The sequence below is a fragment of the Haliaeetus albicilla genome, chromosome 18, assembly GCF_947461875.1.
Source record: "Haliaeetus albicilla chromosome 18, bHalAlb1.1, whole genome shotgun sequence".
Lineage (NCBI taxonomy): Eukaryota > Metazoa > Chordata > Aves > Accipitriformes > Accipitridae > Haliaeetus > Haliaeetus albicilla.
This window is the reverse complement of record NC_091500.1, coordinates 28,481,923-28,506,489: the sequence shown is the minus strand read 5'-3', so window position 1 is coordinate 28,506,489 and position 24,567 is coordinate 28,481,923. Positions and strand designations below refer to the sequence as shown.

At 51.8% G+C, this 24,567-nt stretch overlaps 1 protein-coding gene across 4 annotated transcripts; it reads right to left on the bottom strand.

Moving 5' to 3' along the window:
• Positions 1-437: 437 nt before the first annotated feature.
• On the bottom strand, positions 438-24,513 carry SLC11A2 (solute carrier family 11 member 2). Of its 4 annotated transcripts, none has more exons than XM_069806091.1 (18): positions 24,257-24,513; positions 23,519-23,691; positions 15,997-16,071; positions 14,571-14,710; positions 13,704-13,829; positions 13,210-13,329; positions 12,004-12,110; positions 11,248-11,318; positions 11,097-11,164; positions 10,532-10,687; positions 9,939-10,097; positions 9,528-9,614; positions 8,892-9,011; positions 8,517-8,666; positions 8,111-8,184; positions 7,799-7,952; positions 6,162-6,215; positions 438-1,782 (listed from the first exon to the last, which is right to left on the bottom strand). In XM_069806091.1, exons 1-18 carry the CDS (start codon positions 24,265-24,267, stop codon positions 1,705-1,707), a joined length of 1,923 nt encoding a protein of 640 aa, XP_069662192.1. In that variant the 5' UTR covers positions 24,268-24,513; the 3' UTR covers positions 438-1,704. The 4 variants fall into 4 exon arrangements, with proteins under 4 accessions (XP_069662192.1, XP_069662193.1, XP_069662194.1 ...); XM_069806092.1 differs by lacking the exon at positions 24,257-24,513 and adding an exon at positions 22,736-22,818 and having other exon boundaries at positions 23,519-23,654; XM_069806093.1 differs by lacking the exons at positions 23,519-23,691; positions 24,257-24,513 and adding an exon at positions 21,332-21,614.
• Positions 24,514-24,567: the final 54 nt, after the last annotated feature.

Sequence of the window (24,567 nt, the reverse complement as noted above, 5' to 3'; positions counted from 1 at the left end):
CACGGACAGAGGGACGTCCCCAGGGGGTCCCTCCTGGGGGAGGAGGGGATGGGCACCCCGACCCCCCCAAAACGGTGGCGCCCTGGAAGTAGGGCAGCGGTCGGTCACGATGTGAATCAAGCCCTGGCTTAGTTAAGCCCCGCTTAGTCTCCAGCCGGGGCACCCTCGTTAAAGGACGCTAACGGAATTAAAGTTTTCCTTTCATCTCAAAGCGAATTCCCCCAAAGCAGCCACCAAAAACAAATCCCGTGGATGGAATTTCCCCGAAATCCGGGACCAGATCCCGGCATCTCCGAGCATCCGCGGGGTATTTAGCACTTACCCGCAGCGTCTATCGGGTATTTACTTACCTTAAACACAGCAGCCATGCTACCAACAGTGCCAACAGTGCAATTTGAGCACAGAAAAATTGGGAAAATAATGAATTCCTCCAGGAAAAGGGAGCGGGAACATCAGTTTATTTCTAAAACGGGCTGAAAGCTGAACAGAAAAGGTTAAATCGAATCTTTTCCCGGAAAAGTCTGGCCCCTCTGTCGCATTCTTCACGAGCTGCAGTGTAGTCGGTGCCAAGTACATAGAAACAAAAAGGCTTAATTGGGAAAAGGTTTAATTAAACCAGAAGATTTAATTAAAGGAAAGGCAAGATACGACATCTAAACCCACCCTCCATCTGGGGCTCAAAACAAATCAACCAAAATAAGAAGGAGAGGAGGAGGATGAGGAGGAGTGGGGGAGAGATAAGAAGCGCGTTGCTGGTGGAGCCTGCTGACCTTAAACTCAGCTTGAGGATCCGTTTTGGGCTCTGGCAGCACCAGAAACTTCTTGAAATGCCAGGAAAACAGCTCCGTCCTGCATGTGCAAACTCTTTCTGGCTTTTACCGGGCAAAAGGCTGGTGCGGGATGGAGCCTGGCCAGCAAATTCGGCTTTTTAATTGAAATTCTGATAATAGCAGCTTTGCTGCTGCCTGCGCAGAGGGAGGAACCGGCTCCGGGCTGGGAAAAACGCCGGTGGGAAGGAGAAGCAGCCGCTGTCTCGGAGCGGGAGATCTTCACATGGAGGAGGTTGGATACAGCCAGGTTTTCTGGCAAAACCGTCTGTAATTCCCTGGCGGATGCGGAGAGGGATGGGGGGATTGCCCCGGTGGTCACGAAACCCAGGTTTCTCGGTGGCATCTCACCGTGGTTTCTCTCGTTCCCCCTAATCTGAGCGCAGCCCCTCGATAAAAACACTTGTAATGAAATGCTGCCCCTGCTTGGTTTTCCAAGCCTGGACTTTTCCCAAATTAAGAAAAAAAAAAAAAAGGATTAGCGTCACACCAGATCTACCAACCAGACAGGAGAAATTTGACTCAAAATCAGGAAGATGTCAATGAATCCTTTCCCAGATCAGCTATTTGGGGGGGAAAAAAAAGGGGGGAATAACTGTTGAGGTACCTAAAAGCCCCCAAGATCGGCAACGTTGTGGTTCAGAGCTGGGATCTCCCCCCGTGGCCAATGTGAGGCGCCAGCTCTGCCGTTCTTCTCGCCGCTGACGGGATGGTCCGATCCCGTTGTCCTCCCCAGAAGAAATTCTGGGCTCTGCTCACAACCCCCAACCGTGTGCCTGGTTCTGTGCTAAACTCGAGTGACGGAGGAGACTTTTCTGCGGCACAAGAAGGGTTTCCGTTAAAACCGGTTCTATCCTTTTGACCGCGGCAGCTGGAATCATCTGGTGACAAGTGTGTCCGCATCGACGTTGTTGAGGAGGAAGAGTTCAGGGCGAGCGGCGAATCCCAAGTGGCGCTGGAAGAGGTGAAGGACAAGAGTTAGAGCTGGAAAAAGCTCGAGTTGAGCAGGGTTTAACGAAGCCCCAGCTGGGCAGGGTTTACCAAAGCCTGGGTTGAGCAGGGTTTAACAAAGCCTGGGTTGAGCTCCCCGACCCCGGCTTGCTCACCGGCACTTTTCCACCCGCAGAATCCAAAGCTTTGGGGTTTCCTGGCTTCTAGCCGCAGGTTGTCCAGCCAAAGCAGCGTCAAAGCAACTTTTGCACGTGACAGTAAAATAAAACAGTATTTGGGCTCTTCTGAAATTTGCTGAGGGGGTTAACAGTGCTTGTTAATTGCAGGCGCTTAATTAATCTGCAGGAGCATCATGGGCATCACCGAGGCCGCCTGCAGCTGATTGCGAAGGGAAGGTGCCGCCGCGCTCGGACGAAGCCGAGGAGGCCGTTTTGCTGCCACGCCGTGCTGACTCGCTTACAGCATCGGCTTGTGCCATGCCTTCGTTAATTAGGGGTTATTAAGCAGACAGAACATGACATGGCGCAAATATTACTTCTCTTTATTGGTAAATTGATCCACTGTAAGGGATCTACCCACGGTGATGCTCTAGAAGAGCTGTTCTCTTCTGCAGAGCATCCCCTCCGTTAGTTTAAATTAATTCCCTTCTCAATTTGAATTAAATTATGGGTGCAGATGAGCCTTAAGTAGCATTAGCTGATTCCCCACATTGGTTAATGAAAAGAACATGTTGCGGGGTGGTTGTCTGCCTCCTCCCAGAGGCGAATGTGACCAGAGAACTTCCCTTGGCCGCTGTAAATCAAGGCAGCGGGTGCAAGGGTTTAACAGAGCGAGACTTACCACGAGCGTTCCTTACCGGATAGAAACAAAACCCAAAGGACTTTCCTTCTCCCCGAGCATCCCGGCAGGCTTACAAATTCGTAAAATAAGAATAAAATACCCCAAGAGAGAGACACAAGGCACTTGCAGCACCCGGCTCCTTCCCAGGGGAGCGGGAAGCTCGCCGGGGTGGGAAGGGAAGAGCGCAGCTCTCGGGACAACACCGATTTCCAGCCTCCGGATCAGGAGCCAGTGATGGAGGCGGGAGGGGGGGATGCAGCGAGGCGGCAACTTCTGCCACTACCAGCACCTTCCCGGCAGATTTTTAGATCACAAGAGACAATTGGCTCATCCCTCTGACCTCCCGTGTTACGAACCCCCCGGGTTAGGCTAGCTTATCTCTGTTTTAAATAAACAGGTCTGTACCTACACTCGGGCTTAGCTGCAGCTAAAGGAAAGGCTCTGGCGAGTATAAAAACCAGTAAGATTTTTTTTTTTCAGCGCAGCTGATAGTTTGGCCAAGGAGCAGACAGGAGGAGTGCACCGCCGGGGGCAGAAAAGCCGATACAGTAAGAGCAGGGCAGGATGCATGCGCTGTGTCCTGGATCCCACCAAGGAAATCCCAGCAGGGAAAGAACCGCACAGCTCATGGCAACCTGATCCTGATCCTTCACTCTCTTGGTGGAGGCCACGGTCACAGCGGACCTGCTGCGTGCTCACAGGGAAGCCAGGAGCAAATACAAGAGAGGCTGGTGGGTCTGGATCCCGCTGGGATGGGGAACGTGCCGGCACGGCACCACACACCCCACCGGGAGCTCGTGCTGCCAGCGTGGTCTGCGGGCATCGGAGCCGTTGGGGTTCTCCTTTATAGCCAGGTATCGCTAGCGATTCAGAGCAAAGCCCCCCCCAAAAAAGACCCAAGAAGCCAAGTTGAAAAAGTATCTGTCTTTTAATCGAAAAGGTAGTTTGTACAAACTGCTTCAAAGGCAGATACGGGGGGAAAAAAAACAAAACCCAAATTAGTTTCATGAGGAGCAGAAGCTGAAAATGAGAACTCGATCCGGTGGCTCCGGTGCAGAGCTACCGTGTTAAAGTTATTATTTTAGCAGAGCAGCCAGGAGAATCTCCACTGACACCTTACAAATCAAAAATCCCAAATACAGGAAAATCAGAGAGATGGATACAGTGGGATTACAGAGCCCGTTGGCTGAGGACGGCTGGCCACAAACACGCCTCCAGTCCAACAACCCCCACCAATTCCCACTTACAACGCACATGCTAGCTTTCTGTTGCTGGAATTTTTGAACTAATAATTTGAAAATTAGAAATATGTTGTGTTTTAATGCTTGCTCAGTTCAAGGGGGACAGCAAGCAAAGTTCAGCTGGCTTGGTAAAGGGTAGGAATAATGTAAACGATCCTGCCCGTAATTAAAATGGAGTTTTCATGCCATGCTTTGAGTTTTGTCACCTGCGTCTAAGAAACTTGTCACTGGCATCATGAAATTCCCCAAAAGCTCAGGCGGCGACAGCTAAAACACTACTGAGAGCTCAAAAGGTGAGTGTGCTGCCCCTGACCGTGCCGTTCACCTCCTGCTCGCCGTCAGAAGAGCTCCAGGCAAGCAAACGGCACGGCACGCCTGGGGTTTGTTCATACAAGAAAAGTTAAAACCAAACCAAGCCCCAAACCACGCCGCCTGCAGATCGTCTCTCTCTGAGACTTTGAATGCCGCAGGGCTTTTATTTCAGAAAGCAATTCCCTGCTTGGGACTAGAGGGCACACGAGAAACGCCAAGGAAGGCAATGAATATCCTGAGAAAGCCTCCTTAATGATGAGGGCTGGAGCCCAAATCGCTAACCACCCCGCGCGGGGCAGTCCTGACCAAACTCTACAAAAAGAAACCACTGCATGGGCAGGGCAAAAGGCGTTTGCTGCTCCGGTGGGGGAAGGCTGGCAAGTGCCAGCAGCAGCAGGAGCAGAGCCCGGCAGAACCCAAGCCGGCACCAGCAGAGCCCGGTGCTGAGCCCTCGCTGCAGGCGCTGCATCGGCCAGGGCTCGGCTTCGAGTCAGTGGAGGTATCTATGAGCAGAGGTTGTTTGCGACACACCAAACCACCCGCACTCGGTCTTTTGAGATCCACAAAAGCATTTCAGTAGCATTTCAGCTAAAAGCCCTTTGTGGAGCTTTGCCTTGCCCGTGCCAGCCAGCCACAGCCTCCACATGGTCAGGGAAGAGAAACCTCGCTAAATAAACCTCTGGTTTACAGCTCCTGACACCCGATTTTCATGACCAAGATGTCTAAAACCACCCTGCCACACGGGATGCAACCTCAAAATTAATTGGGGAGAAACGACAGACTGCCTTTCCTAACCGCAGAAGCAAAATGTACCGTTCTCTTTATCATAATTTGCTACATCGGATTTAGGTCTGCCTTACAGGTGAAGGCGTCTCCTGAGAAGGTAACTGAAACTCATTCAATGCTAACGAGAAGGGCAACAAGAAAGGTTTTGTAGTGAATTTAACACAGGGCCAAGCAGGATGGGCAAATAAAAACCTGAAGTTGTGTTACAGTGATGACCCCCCTGGGGAAGGCTACTGGCGTCCTCTGCAATGTGACATTTTGAGCCATAAAACAAGGATTTTTGAGAACTACAAAGAGTGTTTCCATTAATCACATACATAGGGAATAAACTCACAAACCCATAAATAACCATAAACATTACAGCTCGTTTCCTTTGCTGACCACCAAAATCACATGCCAGGCAAGTTAAAAAAAACCAAACCAATAGTAATGCTGAGGTTTCTTGTCCTTTATGTCACTCCGCCCTCGGGGAAGCTGTGCATCGCGTTCAGCCCCACTCTGAATTAGACGGATTTTCAAGTGAAAAACAAATCCAGTCAGATTGTGAATGGCAGCTGCAATCTGACCGCAGAGGTAGACTCTGGACGTAGTGTCACTGTGTCGCCTAGTGTCAGCAGCAGGACAATCCTTCAAACATCACCCAAAACGTGCATTTTGAATTTCCTAGCTTATTTTTCTAGATTCTCCCATTCAGTGCAGAAGCAGTAATTACCTGGAGCTTCAGTGTTTCTGCTACATGGATTAAAATGCTAAGGGACAAGGGATTCTGCCAGTTTTAATGCCAAAAATATAAAGAGGCCGGAGGCAAAGGTTAGCCGGGAAGAGAAGTCAGCCTGCAGCACGGCGTGCTTCCCCCTGCGCTACAAAATGTGTTAGTGTCAGGAAAACAGGCAGCTCCTTGTATTGCACAACCGACATAACACTCCTTCTTACAAGCATGATTAGAGGTGCTCAGCAAAGAAAACATCCAACTTTTGAGTATTTCAGCAGCAACACATTTCCCAATATGTACATCTGATTGGTTTTTTTGTTTGTTTTTACACGCATATTCCCTGTGCAAACTGCACATACGTTTGTATATGTTCACACAGTAAACCATAGAAACGCACTGGCTCTGATGGCTACTTGCTGTGTACAGACACTGTGTCTACTTAGTGGAGTGAGAAGGTGACTCTTCCGTGAGCAGTGTCCTGGTGACGCTTACCGTTTTCCCGCAGGCCAGGAAGGAGACTCCCAGAGCGATCAGACACAGCCACCCCTGCAATTAAAGAAGGTGCCGGTGATCAGAAACACTGTGGAATGTTACAGAGGCTGCGGGCTCTGCTCGTTTAAGCATTATCGTGTGCTCGACAGTAAATAAATCATCATTTGAAGTAATGCAGGGGTGGGTTGGAAGTAAAGAAGCGCTGACGGGCACCACTGATGGATTGGACCACTTGGTGGATAAGGAACTGGCCGGATGGTGGCACTCAGAGTTGTGGTCAATGGCTTGATGTCTGGGTGGGGACCGGTGACGAGTGGGCTCTGTACTGGGACCAGTATTATTGAACAGCTTTGCTGGGGACACAGACACTGGGATCGAGTGCACCCTCAGCAAGTTTGCGGACGACACTGAGCTGAGGTGGGGGTTGATACTCTAGAGGGAAGGGAACTACCCAGAGGGACTGTGATGGGCTGGAGCGGGGATCTCACGTGAACCTCATGAAGTTCAACAAGGCCAAGTGCAAGGTCCTGCAGCCAGGTTGGGGCAACCCCAAACACAGACACAGGCTGGGGGATGAGTGGGATTGAGAGCAGCCCTGTGGAGAAGGACCTGGGGGCATGAAAAACTGAATATGGCCTGGCAACGTGCACTGGCATCCCAGAAAGCCAGCCGTCTCCTGGGCTGCATCACCAGCAGCGTGGCCAGCAGGTCAAGGGAGAGGATTCTGCCCCTCTGCTCCGCTCTGGTAAGATTGGAGTACTGAGTTCAGCCCTGGGGCTCCCAACATAAGAAGGACATGGAGCTGTTGGAGCGGGTCCAGAGGAGGGCCACAAAGATGACCAGAGGGCTGGAACACCTCTCCTGTGAGGACAGGCTGAGAAAGTTGGGGTTGTCCAGCCTGAAGAAGAGAAGGCTCCAGGGAGACCTTATAGCAGCCCCCCAGTACCTAATGGGTGCCTACAGGGAAGCTGGAGAGGGACTTTTTACAAGGGCATGTAGCGACAGGACAAGGGGTAATGGCTTTAAACTGAAAGAGGGTAGATTTAGATTAGCTATAAGGAAGAAATGTTTTATGATGAGGGTGGTGAGGCACTGGAACGGGTCGCCCAAAGAGGTTGTGGCTGCCCCATCCCTGGAAGCATTCAAGGCCAGGTTGGATGGGGCTTGGAGCAACCTGGTCTAGTGGAAGGTGTCCCTGCCCATGGCAGGGGGGTTGGAACTAGATGATCTTTAAAGTCCCTTCCAACCCAAACCATTCTAGGATTCTCTGATCATTCTATGATTTTACACCTCTGGCAATATACAGACACGTACAGAGGAACTGTGCGTTATTCCAAAGTCTCTGCCAACCTTTCACCTGCTGTGACATTAAATCGAGGCCTTTTTGGGAACTGCAAACAGATGAATTGCTAAAGAGATGGTTGAAAAACCAGGGTAAAGGCCATGTGGGTTAGTAGGCGCAGCACAGAATAGATTCCCAAGCAAATCTGGCCACAAAAGCCTCAACTTCCCCATCTGTTCTGACCCTGTGGCCCACTTTAATGCCTGTAAAATGTGATGATATTAATATAATGGTGAGAAAATAAATCTATCGGCTTATCCTTCCTACAGGGAGTCTCAGCTTGAACCAGACTTACCAAATACATCACAAAGGACAGGTAGATCACGCTGAGAATCGCAGCCCCGATGTACAAAGCCACGTGGTTCAGGGACATGACGTAGGCCACCACAAAGTACATGTTAATGCTGCAGATCAGGAGGATCAGAATGCCACCAGCGATCTTCCAGAACCTGCAAGCAAAATCAGAGCAAAACGGGGTGAGGCGGAGGGGCCGCTCTTGCGTTTGGAGGAGATGCTCTAGGCCACGAGGTGAGGAGAGACACAAAATGTGTGCCTGAGGTGAGCAACACGCCACCTCCTGCTTGGAGGCAATTCCTTTCATACTTACAGTCCATTGGCAAAATCGTTCATGACACTGGGCAGGCTGGTGAATGTCAGGATGGGGATCAAAGCAAACGGAAGCTGGAATAAGCAAGAAAATACAGAAGAATAAAGAGTGGAAGTTGTTCTGATTATCTCAGCATGGACAAACATCCAAGCCTTGCTCATAGCTGACAGCATTTCCCCAAAGCTATTGTAAAGTGAGTCAAAGGGACTTCCCCTGGCTGGAAGAAGGAAGTAATTTCAGACCCTGGCTGATCCTCTCCACCTCCCCACAGCAGATCGACATCTCCTGACAGTAACTTGCTCTGCTCAGCAGCTCCTGCAAACCCTTAGGCACCAGAAGCTGAAATATTTAGTGCTACATGTTTTTCTCCGAGACCTGACCCCCCAAACCAGGCACTGCTGCTCACCTGGAGGCTCATAAGAACATTTAAGAAGTCGTTCATGCCAGTCAGGTGTTCGACGTCCTGAAAGATGGCGACGAAGAGGGTGGGGGTGATGGCGATAGAGCGGGTCAGCAGCACCCGGGCAAAACGGGACCACCGCAGGTTCAGGAAGCCCTGCAGAAAAAAACAGAGCAGCTGCTGGGTGAAAACAGTAAGGAGACTTCAAGTGCAGCAGGAAGAGGGGGGCTCAGGGCAGGATTAAAAGCTGATTTGGTTGAAAGGCACATCAGGGAGTTTTTACGGAGCTTCCAACAAGAGCTGTGTGTCCGAGGAAGGGGAATCATCAATATGAGCTTTAAAGGCTCGGGAGTAGAGAGAATGGGGATGAAGGCTAATTACCTCCATGACGAACTGCCCAGAGTACGTCCCTGTCATTGTTGAGCTCTGGCCGGCAGCGAGGATCCCGATTGCCCAGATATAGAGAGCAGCAGGGCCAAAGTAACAGCCCAGAACGACACCCTGGAACAGAGATTTGCAGCCTCACGTCAGTTCAGTCTCACATCTGAGAGTGGGAACAAGAAAGAGCAGACGAATTCCCTTGTGACCAGATTAATCACGGCCGTGGAGTTGAAAGAGAAGGAATAATCCATTTGTAGAAGCAGGAAAAGCGTTCCCCACGTCAGCAGTGGACAAGGCAATACCTCACAGGCTGCACTGCAGTTTTAACAAAGCAGATTCAGGATGGATGCAAGGAAAAACTTTGTCATGGCCAAGCTAATAAAAGAGGGGAACAGATAGCCGAGGAGTTTCTGGGGTCAGGTTAGGTGCAGCACAATTAGCAAAGGGATAGATAATTTTGCTTGGCCAAAGGGCTGGGCTCAAGGATCCCCAGGGGTCTCCTCCAGCTCTGTTTTGGCGATTCTTTTACAGGTCCCGGCCTTCAACACTCCCTGTTTACCCAAAAGAAGCAGCCACTACCAGACAAGGACACTAGGCTGCTGGAGATGAGGCCATCCCACCCTGTGGGTCACTCACCCCTTTGTAGATATCCACTTCCAGTGTCTCGTTGTTGTTTGGGAAGAGCGAGGAGTGTGGGCTGCTGGCGTTCATGCAGACGCCGTTCTGCAACGACAGAAAGGGGCAGAAGGTTGGGTTCACTCAGCGAGAGAGAAGCGAGGATGAGAGGAAAAGGCTGCATGTGGGGAGCAGTGGGTGCTGGAGGTCCCAAGCTGCTGGGTGCCTCTTCATGCAGGTTTAAACGGAAATAATCAGCACCCCTGTTCTTCCCCCCCTCCCTTTATGCACAGAATATATGGGCTCTGCTCGATAAGCACTGATAAGGCTCGGAGCTGCCCCTCTGCCCACACGGTCCCCGTTACTGCTCCAACAGCCCCACGGTTTGGTGTCAGCCAGTCCGCGAGGAGCCAAGTCCCAGCCCCGACTCACCACATCTGCATTTGTCTTTTCAAAGAAAGCCTCAGCGAAGACGGTCACAACAAAAATGTTAATGATGAAGGAGACAAAGAGAGCGATGCAGGACTCGATGAAGAAATACTTATTAGCTTCTTGTACTTCCCTCTTGTTTGCACGGTTCACTTGCCGGGACTGAAAAGGGGATGGTGACAACAGCAGGCTTGAGAAACAGGAATTCACTATTATATTACTTGTATCTGTAATTATACCGTATTAGACAGTGAGACATGGGTCACTGGCTGTGAAGAGAACATGCCGGAGGGAAGAAAAAGCAAACCCCAACATTTGCAGAACAAGCAATGGCTGGTTTTGCCAGCGTGGCAGTGCTAGCCACAAGATGCAGACTTCTGGTCCCACATCCACATGTAAAGGACACGTGTGCCAAAGCTCTTGCAGCTTTCCCTGTTCCAGGAGCCCAACCAGCCTCCTTCAGGGCATTTGCTGTGTCCCCACCAAAGTAAATGCTTAAAGCAGACTCCCTGAGGCTGTGACTCCTCAAGTGTTTCAGGCCTCCCAACGTGCCATCCCCGTATGTGCTTTCTACATTAATCAGCACAGCCACTTACCTTGACCAAGGCAGAGTGCAAATACATGTTGTGCGGCATGATAACAGCACCCACAATTCCCACGGCTTGCTCTAGCTGGGTCGTGCCGCAGTTCTGGCAGTACGGGATAAACAGCCCCTTTAGCAGCTTCTCCTGGCTGGGCTTTACTGTGATATACTGGGCACAGAGACAAAAGAAATAGGGGTATTTGTAGCGTGACACGTGTTGCACAGCTGCCTAGGCTGCCCACTTGAAGATACTCGAAAGCAAAAATGTGGCTGCTTTGGTAAAAAACCAAAACCACAACGTGGCAAACATCTGCTGTTTAAAACTGCGGATGCTGCGCTGAACAGCATGTGCCAGTCTCCACATCGGAGAGGCAGCGTTCAATACAGCCTGCTCTGCATGCCAGGGTATGAGCCAGATGACGGTCACATCGAAAACAGAGCCAACTTCAAATGTCCTTAATTTTAAGTGTCTGCCCCTGTGTTTTGGTGCTGTTTGGGCACAGGAGCAGTGGTGGGGGGAGAGGGAACGTGTCACCAAACAGCGTCGATGGAAACGCAGAGAGAGATGGTGAATATACCTCATATCCAAAAGTTAGAGCCATGATGGTAATCAGAAACCCAAAGAATGCTTCTAGTTTTCGCAAGCCTGTGAGAAGAGAAAGGACCATCAGCAAATTGAGAAAAGCTGAATCTCAGTTTTAGTTTCTAGAATTCAGGAGGAAAAATTACCGTATTTGTCCAGGAAGAGAAACACGAACGTGTCGGCAATGGTGATGAGCACGCCACCCCACAGCGGGATCCTGTGAGAGATGGGCACGAGCAGACATCAGCTTACAAAACACTTTGACCTTGTCTGCCAGCCACAACAATACTTCAGAGTCCAAAATCTCTTTTTGTTTAGGGCACTTGTTTGGGGATGGAACCACATTGTCCAAGGGTTTGTTTGCAGTCTGACAAGACATTTGGCTGCACGGGGCAAGGGACCGTAGGTTTGTTTTCTGCACAAATAGCTCAGATAAGAGCTCTCTCCCTGAATCTCAAGAGCAAATCCCATGTCCACACTAAGAATGACAGGAGTGAGCGAGACTTTTAATAGCTACTTGGTACAAAAATTGTGGCTTCCTGTTACATTTGCACTTCCAACCTTCCTGGCTGAAGAGGACATCTTTCTGGCAGTGCTTTATTAGGAATATAAAATCTGCCAGGAAAGCTGCAGCCCAATTTTGGTGCGTTTCAGTTATAGCTAAAATAAAAGCCAGAACCTGCAGTTCTCCTTATAGCCGAAAAAAAGAAACGGGCACCAAAGGCTGAGTCATCCAAGAGAGCTAGCTCAGCTAGCTCAGATGAATCACCCTCTACAAAGAACTTATTTTGGAATATTTATAGGAAATAAGTTTGTCTTTTTTGGCACACACAGTGTCACTTTCCTAATCCTAGAGGGAAGCACTCATTTCCTGCTGCCTTCTGATGACAAACCCAACTTACTTCCCCACAGACAGGAGGTTAATAGCAATCGCTGAGCCAATGACTTCTTGCATATCGGATCCAATGATAGCAAGTTCAACCATCAGCCACAGGATAATCCGAGGCACCTAGAGGTAAAGAAATACCCAACGCCATTAAAAAGAGGGAAAATGTCTTCTCCCTTGAATTTCCTAGATGAGCACGGGGTTGTGGTAATCACGCATTCAGGGACAGTCTCCTTTCCCTGGCCATGGTGTGGAAAACATGTTGCCGCTCTATGGCTGGTCCAGAGCAGAAATCCAGGTTACCTGTGGCAATCCCTGGAGGAGGTTCCCGGGTAACTTACATAATCTAAATTACTCGCCTCAATACATTTTGCTCATTGCAAGAGTGAAACTGGATGTTTCTGCCTACGGAGGTGCTGGAAATGAGCATCAGAAGATATTTCACATGGTCAGACCAATGACAAAGTCTCAGGTGTCGTATGAGAAACATCAGACTGCACAGAGTTGGGGACATCACCGAATTCCCCACAGCCCTTTCCCGAAGGACAGCCTCACTCATCTTCAGCTGAATGAGATGCAGAGCCCCTTCTTACACAAGCCATGATGATTTCTCAAGCAGGGAAATGTAACAGCCATGGAATGGTCTTGCTCTGAAGGGCCATTTCTCTCCTCATGATTCCTTGAGCTTAAGTGGCAAGTATTTCAGCTTTGTGAGGAAGCAGTCCAAAGAGAAAAGCTGAAATCCTGGATTTTATTCCTGACTCTGTCTGCAATTCACTGGCAAATGCCAGGACATTCACCCCACCTCCCTCCTTGTGCTTTCCTTTTCCCAAGATGAGGAGGACACCGACGGGACCTGAAGCATCCCTCATCTGCTCTCTTAACAGCCCGGGTTCTCAGCGAGCCCTTTGTTCATGCTCCACTAGGGCTACAATTAAAATCTTCCTCTAAATCTGCCTTTCTTCCAACTGTGAGCCAAACCAGAACAAATCAACTTAATCCCCCAGCTTCTTGGACAGTAAAGCAAGACACAATGATGAAAATATATTTTGGCAACCGGAACGCTTTCTCCTGAGGAGGATTTGGCACTTAACGGGTAGCAGTGACACTTCACGAGTCCCGTGAGACCTGCTGGCCCCAGCTGAGAGGAACACACTGACCCAGGCCCACAGGACTATCCGAAGAGCTTCTCCGTACCACCGAGGACCAGGAGGTCACCCACCTTCTGGTACTGCCGGTTGCACACTTCGGCGAGGTGCAGCCCCGTCACCACCCCCAGCCTCGCGGCCAGCCGCTGCAGGAGCAATCCGATGATTGTTGCCAGCATCAGGACCCAGAGCAGCTGAGGGAGACACGAAGGCAGGAGTGGGTGCGCTGGGACAGCCAGAAAGGACGGCCGCAAACACGGTCCTGGGTCCCCTATGACGGCTGTGCCCCACATGCACCTTTAGGAAACACAGGCCTTTGAAAACACACATTATTAATGGCATTTGGAGGCCTTTCTATGTGCCTGGAGCTGGCACGGGAAGGATCCAAATGCATATAAAGCCAGGAGTCACTGCCGAAGAGGGTGTATGAGAGCCCCACTCTCCCCTTCTCTGGGGTGTTTTCAGCTCAGCAGCAACAACAGCATTATCAGTACTCCTGCCCTCAAATGCGGATGGGTACACCGGTTGCACAACTTACAGCGCTTAATCTGTAGGTTTCTGCACTGACCTTAAATCCTGCGACAGCCCCAGACTGTAAATCCGACTCGATGTTGCCCGGATCCAGGTAGGCAATGCTCATCAGAAAGCCTGGCCCCGTGAAAGCCCAGAGCTTGCGGAAACTGAAGCACGAGTGCTGTTAAGAGGAGAGAGGATCGAGATATCAGAAGTCAGCCCTGCAGTGGAGCCCTCTCCTAACACAGGAGATGCGTCGTCCCCACAAACCATCCCAGCTATCAGGCATAAAAAATGGTAAGAGACAGCCAGGGTTTGATTTTCATTTCCTTGCTGCCACAACAGAAAGCAGCGCTGGTAAGTTGAGCCCATTCTTCAATCCCATCCTAAACTCTCCAGCAATCTCTGGTCCTCATCTAAAGAGTTTAGGACCAGACTCTGGGACAGCCAAGGACACACTCTTGGGTGGGAGATGAATCCTCCTGTGTCTGCAGTGGAAAATGCTGCCTCATTGCTTAATCAAATGCAAAGAGGGCACCTATACCCCTCAGCAAAGGGGACAATACTGTTACAAAGGCGAAGCATTCTTGCTGCCTTTCCTTGATAAGGGAACAAAGAACTGAGTTCCCCTCCCCTGGGACTACAAACAAGACATTGCTCTGCTCTTTAGCAGGTCTTGCTGCTCCAAGCTTTGCAGCAGACAAATCCTGAGTGATGAATCAATAACTCCCCAGCAAGCACAGGAGATTCTGTACCCTCTTCTCTCCCAGATCTCCATCCCGCAGCCTGGCTACCCTTCCCAGTCTAGGCAAGAAGGGGAACCAGCACCCGGGGGAGCGACTCACTCAGGTACCAAGCACTTGCAAATTTTTCCAATTGGATTTTCCTGTCAGCGAGTGGAGGAGCACCCAGCTGCACTCACCGTTTCATCTTCGGGAATCGGGATCTTGTTGTCAAAGTAGGTGGTAAAAGGCTCCTCCGAGGAGGTGTCCGGCGGCTGCAGCGGGTTCCTGCTGCTGGAAATCGTGCTGATGACCTCCCCGTGCTCCCCAGAGGCATCCTCTGCAGGGGTGAAAGAGAAGCAGAAAAGGAAGGAAGAGTGAGTGAGGGTCCCTGGAAACACAGAAAAACTGGGCAGGAGTCTGGCAGGACCCACAGGCAGAGCAAAATGAGCATCTCCGCCCTCACAGTTAATGCTAATTAGGTTATTAAGAAATAAATGAAAATAACATATACTGCTGTAAACCCACTCTAGGAGACCACACTGCTCAAACTCTCCGTCTCCCACATGGTGAGAGAAGACTGGCTAGCTGGCAGTTTATTTATTCAGATTAATTTAAAAAAAGCCGTCACGGGGCACTGTGTGATGTAATGGCAGCCCCACAGTATTACTATAATGATTAACTGGGAGTGAACAAGCCAGATCCAAAAGAAAACTGTGGCTATTTTTGTACCATTACAGAGAGCATTTCCCCAAACTCTCATGGCTGAACAGACCGTCTGTGAGGAGTTTAGTCCTGGAAGGACCCTGCTGTCCTGCGGAATCCTGTTCCTATCCAGGGAACACACAATGCAGCACTTGTTTGGAAGCAAGTGACAGTCAGGAGGCTGCCTGACAATTTTTCCTTCTCCTAAAGCATGAGAAGCAGGCGGGAGAGCCAGCCCTGATTAATTTTTTCTAAATTTAACTTGTGAGGAAGATGTGCAGGGTTACTCCAGCAACGAAAAAGCACATTCCCACAGATAATGTGTTAAAGACTTGTAATACCACCCGATTCCTCCCCTGCCCACCTTCAGCAAAAAGTCCCTTCTCCCGAATCGAGCCAATACTCACTCTTGCTCTCCCTACGTGGCATTTTGCTCTAAGAGCTGAAGAGCAGCATGTGTCCCGAGCACCCAGCCTTCGTAAGAGGAGGACTGAAAACAAGCCCAGCTCTTCTACCAAGTTTCCTATTGCATCATCAGAGTAAACTGAAGTTGATTGCTCCTCCTTTTTCCCTGCCTCCCAAATACCTCGCAGGGCTGCCTGCTCTGCCAGCAGACCGGTTTACATAATGGATTTAGAGCTACCTGTGAGCGTGCGTGCAGGAGAGAGATGGGTCTGCACAGGACAGGCTTGTTCATCTCGTTAAGCAAGGCTGAATGAGCCCTGGGAACTGTAAATCTCCCGCTGGGCTCGTCTCAAAAGCCTGATGGTTTGTGTCCACTATGATAATCAAGCGTACCGGGCAGTACATGGTAAAGGGGCACACCAAATCCTTGGGGTGGTTTTTGCAGAACAAAGGAATTAATTAAATGGAAGGTGGATGCATGAGAGCAAATCTGCTGTGCCACAAGGCGAGCCTTACCGTAGGATGCTTTCCTGTCTGTGTCAGAGTTCCCCATGGTGGAATCCTTCCAGTGGTTTAGATTGGCCACGTTGGCTGCATAGGAGAGGGGGAAAAAAACCTGTCAAGAAGGAGAATAAAAACCTACAAGAGAGCCAACTGATCCAACAGCTCCTGGCAGGGACAGATTTACTTCCCCAGCCCTCTTCTAGCTTTGAAGAACCTCGCAGGGCCAGGAGGGGAGTGTTTTGCCTGGGACCTCCTTGGAAACTCCTGTTGCAACAACATGAAGAAAGGGTGAGTGGACCGACCAGGCAAACCAATGCGACAGAAGTATTTGCAAGCTGTCAGGCTTAGGACAGTGCCTGTTGTGAAACTCCAGCTAAGGAAACAAGAGTGGAATTTCCTTTATGTGTAGAAATTACATACCATCCCTCCCCTTCCAGGCACAACTATTACATCTATGCCGCACCCTTTACAGGGCATCTGAAGTTTCTTTTAAGGGCACAATGTAACTCTTTCATCATGGTGTATTTTTAAACCTAACCCACACAAAAAGGAACCAGGATCTGGTACAGGACTTTGGATGAAGCTTGTGTCCTCCAGGCTTTAAAACGTCAACCCCACCAAACCCCTCAAGGACAAGTCAAAGTACCAACAGTATGTACGTTTGGTATGTAAAGCACTTAATCTCCATCAAAGCCCGTTGTATATTAACGGGAGGTTTCCTTATAACAAGGCAATATTGGTTCAGTGAAGACATAAAAGGAAAACATTAGCCAGGAGTTCATTTTAAGTGATTTGAACCAATTTTAGGTTTTCAAATATTAATTTCCCAGTTCCATAACCAGCTCCAAAGGTGGTTTGTAACCAGGTCAGGCATGTGAAAATAATCCAGAGAAGGTTACATCACATAGGGGCAATAGCGTTTCTTGTAGGCAGGGCTACAATTGTTATTTATCTAACTGAATGTACTTAAGATTTTAAAGTGCTGAGTCTAGGGCAACTGGATGAATAAAGCATGCTCCAGGAGCTCTGAACTCTGCATAACTTGCCACTCATGCCCGCCAACAGACCTGCCAAGGCGCAGTGCCTGGGGGAAGGAGTTTGCTTATTCCACTACTTTGCAAATAATCTTGAGTGTTTGCTCTGGACGAGCACATAGGAGAATTCATCTGTGCTGGTGCAGAGCAAGGCACTGAGGTTTCACTAAACCGTAAGATTTCTCATCCCACTTTTTTTGCTGCTCTCCCATGGCTGCACACCAGCCAGCTCTGCCTCTCCAGCAGCACAGTAACCCAGTGCTTAAGTGAGTGGCTTTTCCAGCCTCATCAACAGAAAGTGGCTCTGGTCCAAGAGGCGCTCACCCGGGGACGGGAGGGCTGGTGAGGATGCGGGACTGCCCTGTCGTGGCTCCTTGAGCACGACTTGGAAGGAAGCGGGATGCCAGATGCCACCACCGAGAGCTGTGACACCGCGGTCTTAAACACATCAGGGTCCCGGACAGCCCCTGCCCCTTCCAGGTCTTAACTGCCACCAAATCGCTACCAGCTGTGGGGAGAAACGGTGAGTAAATACCTTCTGCCTCCTTGACTCGCGGAGAGGACAAGTGCCGCCTCTCCAGCCCCTACAGCGACGGTGCCTCTGCCTGAGACTTCTCCTTCCACCAGCTCCCACTTGGATGGGAACAACCTCAAGGCTGAAGCAAAGCTTTTATCTGTCACACACACAATTTTCTTTCTTTACAGGCTCCTTTTTAAAGCACTAAGCCTAAGGGCTTTCATTAAAAAAGCGCTCAAGTTTAGCAATAAGCCATCTTTTCCCCAAAATCTAATTCCTTCAGGAGGAACAGCGCTTACCGTGGCGGCAGCAAGTCCCACGAAACACTCACTTCATTAATAAAGGCAAAGAGGAAGAAGATCACATGGCAAACATTCGTTACAGTGGGAGACTGACCTAAATATCTCCTTGCAAAACACATCCCAGGTTGGGCGGGAGCAAAATTGGTTCCCCTATCTCTGCCGGCAGCTGCCAAGCTCGTGACAGGCTCATTCACGACCCGACGCAGGGAACACTTTCCCACACGTGCTGGGTTGGAAGTGCTGCCTGCAGATCCTTCTCCCCCAGAGCTCCAATAAAAGGAGCCACTGGCTATAGCCACTTGTGAGTATTTTGCAGACTTCCAGCCTAGCCGGGAACCAGAGAGCTGTCAAGATAAAGATGGCGAAAATGCATCCGAGGGATGTTTTTTGCCTGCTCTGTCTCCATGCCTGGGTGCTTTTCTAAAAGAACAGCTCTAGTGACACCCTGCCACTGCTCTCAAAGTGGATGAAATTAGAGGATAAAGAAATTGCAGGATAAAAATGGTTGGGAGTTATTGCTCCTTCTACCCATAACCTCTGTGAAAATCTTCAAGCAATTCCTCAACACCAGGCGTGGGCTCACCAGGCCACGTTCTGCCTCCTGGAGGTAAAACATTCACTGTAACCATTGCTGGGTTTGACTTTATACACCATATTCACACTCAGGCAAGGCAGCTGCCTTCCCAGGAGGAATATTCCTTGGAATAAGGCAAAAAACCAAGAGCAGAATATCATGAGGTTGCTCTAATCAAAAAAGAAAAGACAGTAGTGCTGCTGTCTAGACCTTCAATACCCGTGGAGCAAACAACAGATCATTCTTCCACACACACCCTCCCTTTTCACTGATGAAACAACAAGCCTTGGTCCAACGGGTCTTTTCTTCTTCACAGCCAGAAAGGCAGCAATGCTGACAAGGGGAAAGCCAAAGAGCCAGCGGCTGCCTGCTCATCCTCAACATGGAGACATGGGGGTTTGTAAAACAAGGAGCGCTCTCTTGTCTCACGCTGGGAGCAGTTCCTGTGATTGAGATTTCTGCATCTGATGTCGGGCTTTGAACTTGGCTGGTTCTGGTGAGGCACGCTGTGATCGTTAACTCTTTTAAAGTGGTTTTGGGACTGACGTTTCGTTAGTGCAGCATGTTGTTCACACACAGGCACCTCCATGGGCTGGCCACACTGGGCAGCCCTTTATACGGTCACACCAAAAACCTGACCCCATTCCTTCCATCTCATGTTATACAAGTCGCACAGGGGCAGCCCTGAGCACAACACACCTCCCAAAACCGGAGCAGACAACCTGGTTAACCACTTGCAGTCCCAACAGGGGTAACTCCTTGCCCACACACCCCCTTGCCTGCTTTCCAGATGCCCATGCCGCTCTGCCGGCACTGGCACTGCTGGGTCCCGGCCCTGGAAAACCTTTTCCTCTGCATGGACCTGGAGGAGAGTCACCCCAGGCCAGCAGCGCCATGGGTTTGTCCCCACAGGATTCCTCCTCGTTCTCTTGCCGATGACCAGAGATGATAAAAGCAGGCTGTGACATTGGCTTCGCTCCCACCGCTGAGGTCCCTGCTCAGCTGTGCCGAGGCAGGTTACCTGGCTGACTCTTAAACGTGTCAGACAAGCTCATTCCCTGCTAATTGTTCACCCCATACCACACACTTTAGCTAGGAGATGGCCTGGATGCAGAAGGACACCGAGTCAAGGCATGGTGGGATAAGCCTGCCCTGCTCACCCAAGTGTACTCTCCTAGAAAGACATAGCACGATGTATTTGTTTCTATGGAAGGAGAACAACACCTGGGAAACAACAACCTGGAAGCGAGGAGCAGCTCTCCTTCCCAGCCTGCTCAATCCAAAGGCTCCTGGATTTAGGAGACAGCCCCTGCAGCTCCTCCCCATCATTCTCATCTGCTTTTCCCAATTGTGGAAAGGGGTGGGGGTTGACATGCACCTGAGACTTCAAGTATTTTCACAATAGGTAATAAATCAAACTGATTGAAAAGCTCTATTCTAGCAGCAGCCATGAGGCTTGGGGATTAAAAATGCCCTCAAAAAACATAAGGCAGCACCCGAGATGGTGGAAATTTTGGTTAAGAAGTGCTGTAAAAAGTGGGAAAAAAGAGATGAGCAGTGTGGCTGAGCTGTGGGAACACTGCACAGGGTGGGGTGGTGGGGCTGGGGGTCGTCATATCGCCCCAGATGCTCCAAGCCTTGTCCCACATGGAACACAGAGCTGTTACCTCATCGCTGATCACAGCATCCCGCTCTCCCAACAAACTCCTGTGCTCAAGAGCTTGTTTGACAGTTCCCCCTGCCCGTGTAATGAGCTGTGCTCACTGCAGGAGAGATCATATCCCTTCTCCGAGGAAACCTCCGGCTTGCAGTCATGCGAGGACTTTGGTCAGGGACTGCACCTCCGGAGGGTGAGGCTGAAACCGGGTATGCAAAGCCCTGCCAGGGACACACTGACCTTCGCCGAGCTCGGCCCAGAATCAGACAGCCAGCAGAACCGCACCGGGAGCCATCATCACCGGCTGCCCTTGTCTTCCCCACCGCAATAACCCGAGGCAGGTGTCGGAGTTTGGACCCCGGGGATGCTCGACTGTGGCTCTGCAGCAAAAACAGGACGCAAAATACATGTCCTGGATCACTCAGCCCAGGCAGGCAGAGCTCCATGGGGTGGCTGCCGAGCGAGCCAAGGCTTTAAAAGCCGTTCTCTCGTTGCACCCCCAAGCCCCACAACGAAGTTCATATATAAACAATGTCGAGCCCTTGGACGCATGAGGGACAAACCTGAGCCGACCCGGTACGGTTTCATCCCAAATCCCAAAGGGAAGGCACTGCGCCGGAGATTAACGTCAGACCCAGCCCGCGGGGAGGAAAGCAGAGGATGAGGCTCGGGGGGATCCAAACCCGGGCCGGCCAAGCTGCCAGTGCACGCCAGCAATCAGCGGTTTCGGCAGGGTGAGCAGCATCTGTCCTCAGAGAGACCCCCGGGGCCAGGGGACACCCCAAGGTCACCAAGCACCTGGGGAGCCTGGGCTCACGGGGGTCCCTGAGCCTCAGCGGTGGGGGGGGGGCAGTGCCTGGGGTGCTGGGGGCCAGCGGGTCCATGGCACCCCCTTGTAAAACTGACCCGCGGATACTGCAGCACACCCAGGGGATCCTCCGGGGATCACCCGAGGGAGGATCCCCCCCTCCAGCACATGCAAGGGACCCCCAAGAGATCAACCGAGGGGGGATCCCACCCAGCATACCCTGGGATCTGTTAGAGATCACTCAAGGGGGAGGACCCCCCCCAGCACACCCAGGGGGTCCCCCAGTGATCACCTGAGGGAGAATTTCCACCCCCCACCCCCAAGCACATACAAGGGACCCCCCAGGGATCTCCTGAGAGAAGGCTCTCCCCCTGCTGCCAGCACACCCAGGCAGGATCTCCCCACCATTCCCCGGTCCCCAGGGTAACCCCTCCCCGCCAGCCCCCATCACTCACCGCCTCAGCCACCCCCAGCCGCTCCTGCTGCCATTGCCTCATGCCACGGCCACGGCCCCACCGCCAGCTCGGCCCCGCTCGGCTCGGCTCAGCTTGGCTTCTCCTGGCTTAGCTTAGCCCGCCCTGTGACGTGGATCGGAGCGACCGGGGACAGTGCGGGGGGGACCGAGCCCCGGTACAGGCCCTGGTGTGGGGGGGACACAGACCGACTGCAGCATTCCCCTCCTGGACCCCCGCACAGGCCGGGCCCTGCACCTGCTCCGAGTTTTTTTCCAACAGCAGCTTATTCCACCCCAAAAACGCGGATTCGTCAAGGAGCCAGCAAGCTCCGCCTGGACCTCGCTGACCTCAGCAGCGCTTTTCATGCCAAAGCCCCAAATTTCTAGATTTTTGGCTGCTGGCAAACGGCCGCAGACTTAGTCACGTGTTCATTATTTCCGAATGCAGCTGTATCTCACAAAGAATACTCTGTATTTGGGGGGAGAAGAGTCTTGATTTGTCTTTTGTTTGGTTTTTTGCCTTTTTTTCCAGAGAGAAATGCTGCTCTTTCACAGAATTCCTCTACTCTGCACAGTCCCTTGAAAAGTTGGGATAATTTTTTTTTAAGCAACCCCTTCTCAGAACGAAAACAACAGATTTAATTGGTGAGACACACCAGAAACCTGCCAGCCCGGGAAGCAGCGCACGGCAGGAGCAGCATGGCATCGCTGCCAGCGGCACACGAGCACTCTGTGTTCTTATCTCCACCATCCTGACCTTTTAATTTCTTGGTAGATCAGCAAGCGCGCTCCTTTGGAACTATGGCCTGACTGTGAACAGACAGGAGAGCGCGCAGGGATCCAGGCTAACGGAGCAGGACACCCCGACCTGCATGGGAGAAGCCACTCATTAAAAATCAGAGCCCTTTGCCGAGCACAGCTGCTGGCAGCGGGGAAAGCAGCTCCTTGCTTTCCCCAAACGCGGAGGTTTTGCAACCCGGGTTCCTTATTGTTTAAACACCAAAAAGCATCATGGCACGTTGCTGAAACAACCGAATCCTGGAAAAATCAGAGGAGAAATCTGAGAGGTGGGAGACTCTGCCATTGTGGATTTGACCTTACCTCTGACCTGACAGCGTGGGCATTGGAGAGGGAAATTAAAACCAAACCACAACACCGTTCCTGCATGGGAACGTGAGCACAGCACCCGCACCCTGCCGGCATGCTGCCTGGCCTCGCCAAAAGCACCTACAGGTGCGAGAAAACTCGCAGGAGGTGGTTTGCCAACAGCTTTTGGCCTGAAGCTGGAAAATTTACATTATTGCCCAAATGCCAGGGTATTTTGGGATGAGGGTGATGCCTCCCATCAGCAAGACCACCCCACAGGGATGGCGAGCTCGCCAGGATTGGTGTTTGTGGTACTCACCCAGTTCGCAGCTGGGGGAGCTCTGCTTGAGGGTGTATTTCTTGGGCATGGCGTTCCCACTTCTCTCTCTCTCTCGGCGGTTTCTGGGAGCAGACAGCCCCGTCAACGTTCCTCTCTCTATATAAGGTGTCCCCACCCTTCTCCGCTGGCTCCCCTCCCTCTCTCCTCCGCCCGCAGCACCTACACTGATCTGGTGGTGCAGAGTTCTCTGAGGGGAGCTCAGGAGACAATTCAAAGTCTCCTGAAAATGACCGCATCTGCTTCAACCTTATCGTCTCTTAAATAACTATAAAAAACGCTGAGTTAAAGGGGCTTAATAGGACAGCCGAACACTTTGATGTGGAACCTCGTCCCCATGGCGAGCGGCAGCATCGGGCTCAGGGGGAAAGGTGGGTTACGTGCTGTCTGGGGCACACTATCAACCTAGAAGGCTCAATTAAAAGGCCGCTTGGTCGAGCATCAGACGTACTCTGGTAATTAGCACATGAGCCGGCCTGGACTCTGCTCCACCGGAGCTATTTCACAGATTAGAGCCCAAACTGGCACTTATGGGGCATTTGCCAGCCGCCGGTACGTGCAGCTCTGATAAGACGCGATCCTTTCCCGGCTTGGATCAATACAATGTATTATCAGCGATCCCCGCTGGTCCAAAACCCGCCGAGGCCAAGTGATAACCCTGGGTTTGTTGGGTTTTTTTTTTTTTCCCTTCTTTTTTCTGCAAAAGGGCCCCTGGTGCCTTTTTCTGATAAGTAACAGCTGAACACGCAACACTTGAAGACTCACCAGGCAGGAGGGCAAAGACACGGGCGTGTGCGACCGGTACCATGCACTCCTGCTTCCTGGGGCTGCTGGAGGGGACCGGGGGGGCTCGGGGGTCCGGCCAGGGTGAGGAGAGGGGGCTCGACTGGCAAAAGCATCCCCAAGGATTCACAGAAGATGGAGGAGCTGCCAGAGACCTAGAAAGAGGCAACATAGTGCCCGGTTTTAGCAGTGCCTGGGGGGAATGGCATTGGTAGATCTGAGGGGCAGGGGTAGAAGCAGCAGTTGTTTCCCAAAAGGCCTCTGACATGGTTTCTTATGGCTCTGAGAACCAAGAAAACAACCGTGACCCATATCAAACTACCCGAGGGCAGCTGCAGAACTGGTTCGGTCGCTCAGCACACAGGTTGTCTGCAGGAGGGATAGACACACAGAAGCGTCCTGCACAGCTCCGGTGTCTTGACCTGGCTGCAGGCCAGGGAAGCCGAGGCAGAACAGGGGAAGGCACCCGGGGCGGGGACCGTGGGGCTCTGGGGGGGACCCACAGCCCCTCTGCTGCCACACTGTCCCTCGCTGGGGACCTGCAGCGGGGATTTGGCTTCCCCTCCCACGTCTGGGGCAGGGCAGCAGCAGCTGAATGAGAATTACAGCCCCGCCACGGGCAGGGGCTCTCCTCGAGGGGCCCGGGAACGGGTTTAACCCCCGGCTCTGGTGCCAACCACCGGCTGTGGCCGGTAAAAGGGGAGAGGGGACCCAGCTCACCTCGCCTGCATTCACCAACTACGCTAACGTGTAACCACCAAGCGCCGCTGGGAAGCCAAGGGCCCGGGAAGGGGACGGGCAACCCGGGACAAGGCCGCGGCCCGCCCAGGCTCCCCCGGCGCCGCCCCGTGGGCCTTAAAACAGCGCTGGAGAGGGGGAACCTCCCGCGGGGGCCCGAGCTCCGGGGGGGTGCCCGCCCCCCAGCCGATGACGCCGGTAACGGGGACCGGGGGGGGGGGGGCTCGACCCGGTCCAGGCCCCGCTTCGCGCCCCGGCGGCCCCCAAGGCCCACTTCCGCCTGCGGTCACATG